The sequence below is a fragment of the Triticum urartu genome, chromosome 7 (genome assembly GCF_003073215.2).
Source record: "Triticum urartu cultivar G1812 chromosome 7, Tu2.1, whole genome shotgun sequence".
NCBI classification, from domain to species: domain Eukaryota; kingdom Viridiplantae; phylum Streptophyta; class Magnoliopsida; order Poales; family Poaceae; genus Triticum; species Triticum urartu.
In genome coordinates, this window is record NC_053028.1 from 127447408 (window position 1) to 127453375 (window position 5968).

Below are 5968 nucleotides of genomic sequence, written 5' to 3' on the forward strand. Positions count from 1 at the left end.
TGAAATTAGTTTCTTGAAATGAGTGAAATATTGTTTTTAAATCTATATATTTTTATGAGTGAAATCAGTTCTCTATGGGTGAATCTAATGTGTTTTGTAAATGAGTGAAATATGTATTTTCAAATTAGTGAAATAATTTGTTTGGAGTGAGTAAAATCTGTTTATTGAAATGAGTGAAATAGTTTTCAATTGAAATCCATTTTGGAAAATAATTGAAACATGCTTTCCAATTGAAATGAATGAAATTAGTCGTTTGAGATGAGTGAAATAATCAAAATAAACTAGAACTGAAATATGATACATAAAAGTCAAAGTAGTCAAAATGTATCCAAGATTGGTCTCGTTTGAAAGGTCTTATTGTCCCTTCAAAGTGACGTATCAATATTATCACCATATATGGAAGATACTACTAGGCACCATGACTTTCTGATGAATATTATTATATCTTAGAAGTTTCTCACTTCTAAACTAAATTTAACTCACCAAACAATTAGAACTAAAGTAGATCTTTTCCCCAAACAATTATGTTTACACTTCTTCTCCTGCTGTTTAGAGGTTGGTTTTGTTTTACCTTATCAAGAAAAAATCATATATAATTCTCCAAAATTGGTCTGGCTTATCATTCACACTGTGGTAGTTCCCTTTGTAAACATGTACTTTCAGCCGTGATGATATTTTTCATCATAGATGTACCACATCATGCAAGTTAGATAAGGAATAGAAATAAGAAATCACTAGGCCGTAGCAAGGGTGATTTCACTTATTTTGGTACTGAAGTTGAGACACTTATTTCGATACCGAGGAGTTATGAAGTTTCAAATTACTTTCTAAAAATCCGATGCATCTCAAGGACAGCTAGTGGTTGTGCCCTGAATCTAAGGCCCCGTTCGGCAACCCTCCGCTCCTTCAGCGCAGAGTGGAGCGCGCGGAGTGGCCCTCCGGCAACTTTGAAAATTTGAACTGGAAGCTGCTCCGCTCGAGAGCGGAGTTGGAGCCGGAAGAGAGCCCGAACAGGCTCTAAGTAGTAGTACACAATTGTCGAAGGGTTGTGACAGAATCAGAATTTCCCGCATTCATTTTCCAAGGTAGCATGGATTCCCAAACTTATCCATCAGACAAATTAGAGAACTGAGACAATATATGTGCCCCTGTAACAACGCATGGGCGTTGTCCTAGTCAGGATTGAGAATCAAGAAACAGAGCAAATTAACCATAGCGTGGATGCGCTAGCTGGTGATTCCATCACATACGTAGGTAAAATCATTCTGATTACACAACTGACTGATACGTACAGCGCTTAAGCGTAGCACCTACATCATCTACAACGAACTCGCAGATAACCCCTCCTAAACATGTTCCATGCTGCCGACAGCCACCGGCGCGGCGCGGCGCATGCCGGTGTGCGTGGCCAGCGCCCAGAGCACGGTGACGAACTCGCCGCCCTCCGGCAGCACCTTGGCGTGCCCCATGACGTGCTCCTCGCCCCCCGACGGCGCCACGTACACCATGAGCTGCACCCACAGATCAGCCAGCACCTTCCACATCCCCTCCACGCCTGCGGCGCACTTGGCTTCTTTCTCCAGCGCGCGCTCTAGGATGGCCCCCCTCTGCAGCGCCGACATCTCCGCCATTTCTAGCGCCTGGGCCAGGTTCGGCCTCTCCTCCAGGCGCATGATCTGCTCGTACCCGGAGCCCAGCAGCGGCGCCACCGCCGCCGGGAGGTGGTAGCGCCAGAAACCGACCGTACGCCTCAGATCTTCCTCCATGATCTCGAAGACGCGCTCTGTGCTCTCCTCGTTTTCCGGCAGTAGCTCCGGGTGGAAGGCTACCAGGTAGGCGCAGTACCTGGACAGCGTCGTCGCCACAACCATGTCACGCGAGGGCGAGGCGTGCGGTGACGGAAACTTCTCCTCGAAGAGGCAGGTGGCGATGTGCCACGCGAGGATCACCTCGGCGATGCTCTCGCTCTTGCACGCACGCCGGAGCTCCGCGTACTCGGCGACCGCGAGCTGACCGTTGCTGAGAAGACCACGACGAGTGGCGGTGGGGTCGCAGTCGTCCTCCTCCTGCAGCGACGTTGCTGATAGTAATAGGTACTCCGCGATGGAATGCTTCACCTCCTTCGGCACGGGGATGGTCGGCAGCGTCAGCGAGACGGCCGGCACCATCCTCAGCTGGCGGCTGAGACGGCAGGACCTGAGCGCGGAGAACTGCCTCATGGTGATGTCCGGGTGGCTCATCTTGCTCCTCACCCAGAGCATGCGGCGGATGGCCCAGTTGAAGGTGGCGCTCCGGCGCCAGCGGGGCTTGGCGGCGTAGCCGTGGAGCATGGACACGAGGAACCAGTTGGAGAAGAGGAAGACCACAAACTCCCACACCTGCTCGTACACCAGCACGAGGAAGAGGAGCAAGGTGATGGAGAGGTCGATGGTGGAGAAGAAGACCGAGGGCGAACTGAGGACTCTCGTCAGGAGGCACCTGGCCATCCTGAGCACCCCGAACGAGACGCTGTAGTTGTCGCTCCTCAGGCTGTGGAAGGCGAAGGGCAGGTCGCCGTTGCCGCAGAGGACGACGATGACGAGGCAGAGGAGCAGCACCATGGCCGGGAGGAGCAGGTAGTTGGCGAGCAGGAAGAAGGGGCTCGCCAGGGCCACGGGGACGACGGAGTGGTAGTACTCGCTCAGGAAGATGGTCTCGTCCTTCATCACCTGGAATAATTCCTCTGCTGCTGCTACTGCCTTCTCGTCTTCGCCTTGGCCATTGCTCCGGTTGCTCCTCTTGCTGCTGCAGTACAAGCCCCCTTCGAAGAAGATGAGGCTCCGGCAGTCGCGGGTCTCGGCCTCGCTCATCGGCGGCAGGTGCTCGAAACTCCGGCGAAGGAGTTTGAAGAGCGCGAAGGAGAGGCAGAGCCTCCTCAGCCGCCCGTCTTGGTCGACGGAGGCAAGGAAGGGGTCATCCTCTGCAAGCCGCCAGATTTTCCCGACGGTCGTCGTCGTCGGGGCGGTGGTGACGTCACTTGTGACGCTGTAGCCGGCCGGGGTTGGCTTTTTCACCAGCTTGTCTTCTCCCATCACCGCGTACCGACACCTCTGCAAGAGCTCGTCGCCGTGGTCGGCGTCGTCTCCATGCTGCTGCTGCAGCGGCTGATGATGAGGCACATGATGCATGTAGGAGATGATGAGGCGCGCGTTCTTCCCGTAGGCGAGAGAGTTCTTCCCCACCAAGGTGAAGGTGACCCTCTGCACCAGCTTGGCGACGCAGAGGAGCCAGAGGATGCCCAGCACGGACTTGCGCCCGGCGCCGCGCAGGTTGAAGAAGACGAGGCTCCCGAGCCAGACGACGCGGCCGGCGCGCTCCACGGTGCCCCTGTGCCAGCCGTCGTCCCCGCGCTGCATGCGGATCTCCTCCACCTTGTTGCGGAGGAGCTCGACGAGGAGCATCCACGTGAGGATCAGCCGGGCCCGCAGCGGGAGCTCGGGCGCGGCGGCGCCGCCGCACGCGAGGCCGCCGGCGTTCTTGGCCTCGGAGAAGAGGTAGGACATGACGGGGAGGAAGAGGGAGAGCGCCTTGGAGAGCACGACGCGGACCTTGGGGTCGAGGATGGCGCTGGTGTCGGAGAGGCCGCTGAAGAGGTTGAGGTTGAAGAAGAGTGCGGCGAGGAGGAACATGATGACGGTGGCGGACAGCATGGAGGCCTCGTTGCTCTGGTCCGCGTAGGAGGACGTCAGGTTCCACACCAGGCCGCTGGTCTTCCCGCAGCTCGTGTTGTAGCCAAGGCCGCCGCCACCGCCATCTCCGGCCAGCAAGCCCATGGTCATCGACGCCGACGGGGTGCGTGTGGAATTATGCTCAGCTATCTAGCGGAAAGGTTCTCTCTAGTAGAATGCATGAGTCGTAGACTTTCTACTGGCTTTTCTCACAACTGAAAGGGCCCATCTGTACTCTGTGTTACAGGCAATGTGAAATTTAGGTCACTGTTCCCGCGCGTTAGATTTTTCGATCCCACTGTTGGTGCTTCAGCTTTGTTTGTTTTGTCGGTGTTAGTGTGGGTGTATCATTTGAGTCTCTCTTCGCAGAGTACTTAAACTTCTTGTAAAATTTCAGCTGTCTTCTATAAAAAATATGATATGGAAAAAAAAGTTAGCTACAGAGCAAATAAATGGTTGGGGTTTCCTGTGGCGGAACCATTTCACTAGGGTTCGTCATAGACTTGGCGCGGTGGTCATGTTTTTCTGAATTTTTTCAGCCTTCTAACGATGTGTGTTCAATGAGAGAAGATGTTCTTGTCGACTACGAAGGTGTCTGATTTTGTCAAGCTCAAGACGTTGTGCTGACTTTGTCAACTTCAAGATGTTGTCCCTTAAAAAAAAAACTTCAAGATGTTGTGCTGACTTTTTTGTCAATCTCAAGACGTTGTATTGTCTCGGTATTTTAGAGACGCCCATAGAGGTAGGGTGTGCATGCACGTGTTCATGGGAATAAATGTATGTGCGTGTATATGGGAGTATTATGTAGGAAAAAAAATTCTTTGAATCCCTTAGGTTTGTAGAAATGGATTCCAATTTCTATGTTGGATAGGAACCAATCCTTCACATTTTAAAAAAAAAACATTAGCCTAGACTCAAGAAAAAAATTCTTATCATATGCATCAAATGATATCTTTTTTTTCTATAAGAATTGAGATACACACTAGTGCAGAAAAAGACTAGTGGTGACGTGGCAAAAAAGGCCTTGGTGACGTTGGCACCCAATGCCAACAATTGGCGTCGCTGTTAATATTAATAGTGGCATTGGAAGGCAACACCACTCCTAACATTGGTGTTGATGGCATGCTACTTGTCCAACGTCACTAGTAATATTCATCACTTGTGACATGCCATGTTGACGCCACACCACCAATATGATTATTAGCTATAAAATAAAAGTTGTACATCAACACTTTTCCAGAGAAATGACAGCATAATTCAGTTTACTAACAAACATAAAATAAGTTTGACAAGATAAAATAGTGGCAAATAACAACATTTAAGTTCAACAAAGTAATAATTAACATAGTTTAACAAAGTATTAAATAGAGGCAAGTAGCACACATGTTCAACGAAGTTCAACTAGATCGGTGGTAATAACATAATACGTGTAGGTGCCATGCATGCCTACTAACTAGACTCTTCAGAGAGCGAAGTCCCGGTCGTAGTCCGGAGTAAGTGAATCAGAGCTGCCAACATGCCTGTAGTACACCATGATCTCATCACAATCATACTCGAGGAAGAGTGTGGCCCTTTCCCCAACTTCCACTCCATAAGCATGTGCACGACTCTCCAATTAGGGCACCCGAGAGAGGTGCGGTGGGGCTCGTTGGTGACAAAACAAATGAAGTCCTGGACCGTCAGCATCTTCATAATGGTGCACTGGAATGTGATGGTCGCATCAAACGAAATGTGAAACCTTTCTAAAAGTCACGTCTTGCTCCGCAAGGGACGACCTAAGCAAAATTAAAGAAAGTAGTGGTTAGACAATTTTGGGCACAACCATATGAAACTCAATCAGAACATATTGAACTAAATGACCAACAAAGAACACATAGATATAATTCAACATAAAACACATATAACTAGCTAGATTCATTAGATATTTTACACATTCTAGTAATTAAGCAGTTCTACAAATCATGCACATAGTTCAAAACTTCAAATATAAAACATGCATAAATTAAACAGTTCATACACTAGCGCTACCCATATAACTAGCTAGGCCGAGAGTCACCCTCTCAAGTCGTGGAGCCTAGTAGTCCTCAGCCTCCACACCGGAGGGGTCGGCCTCGTGGTCGTCCCTAGTGGACCTATGCGTCCTTGCTCATCTCCCCTCATAAAGTCATCCCAACCTATGGGATCTTCCTTTGCCTTCGTCCCGACTTCAAACTGAAACAACATCATCTTCTTGATCTCCACGAGTTGAGAATCTATCCCCA

General features: G+C 49.9%; 1 protein-coding gene across 1 annotated transcript; it reads right to left on the minus strand.

The window, feature by feature from the left end:
* Positions 1-1208: 1208 nt before the first annotated feature.
* Positions 1209-3990, minus strand: LOC125524487. The gene has a single exon (XM_048689536.1). The coding sequence runs from the start codon at positions 3816-3818 to the stop codon at positions 1347-1349; it is 2472 nt and encodes an 823-aa protein (XP_048545493.1). The 5' UTR covers positions 3819-3990; the 3' UTR covers positions 1209-1346.
* Between the last annotated feature and the right edge of the window lie 1978 nt (positions 3991-5968).

Bases quoted from the DNA above. Each gene is read 5' to 3' on its own strand.
- LOC125524487 (XM_048689536.1), bottom strand. From the start codon at position 3,818: ATGACCATGGGCTTGCTGGCCGGAGATGGCGGTGGCGGCGGCCTTGGC.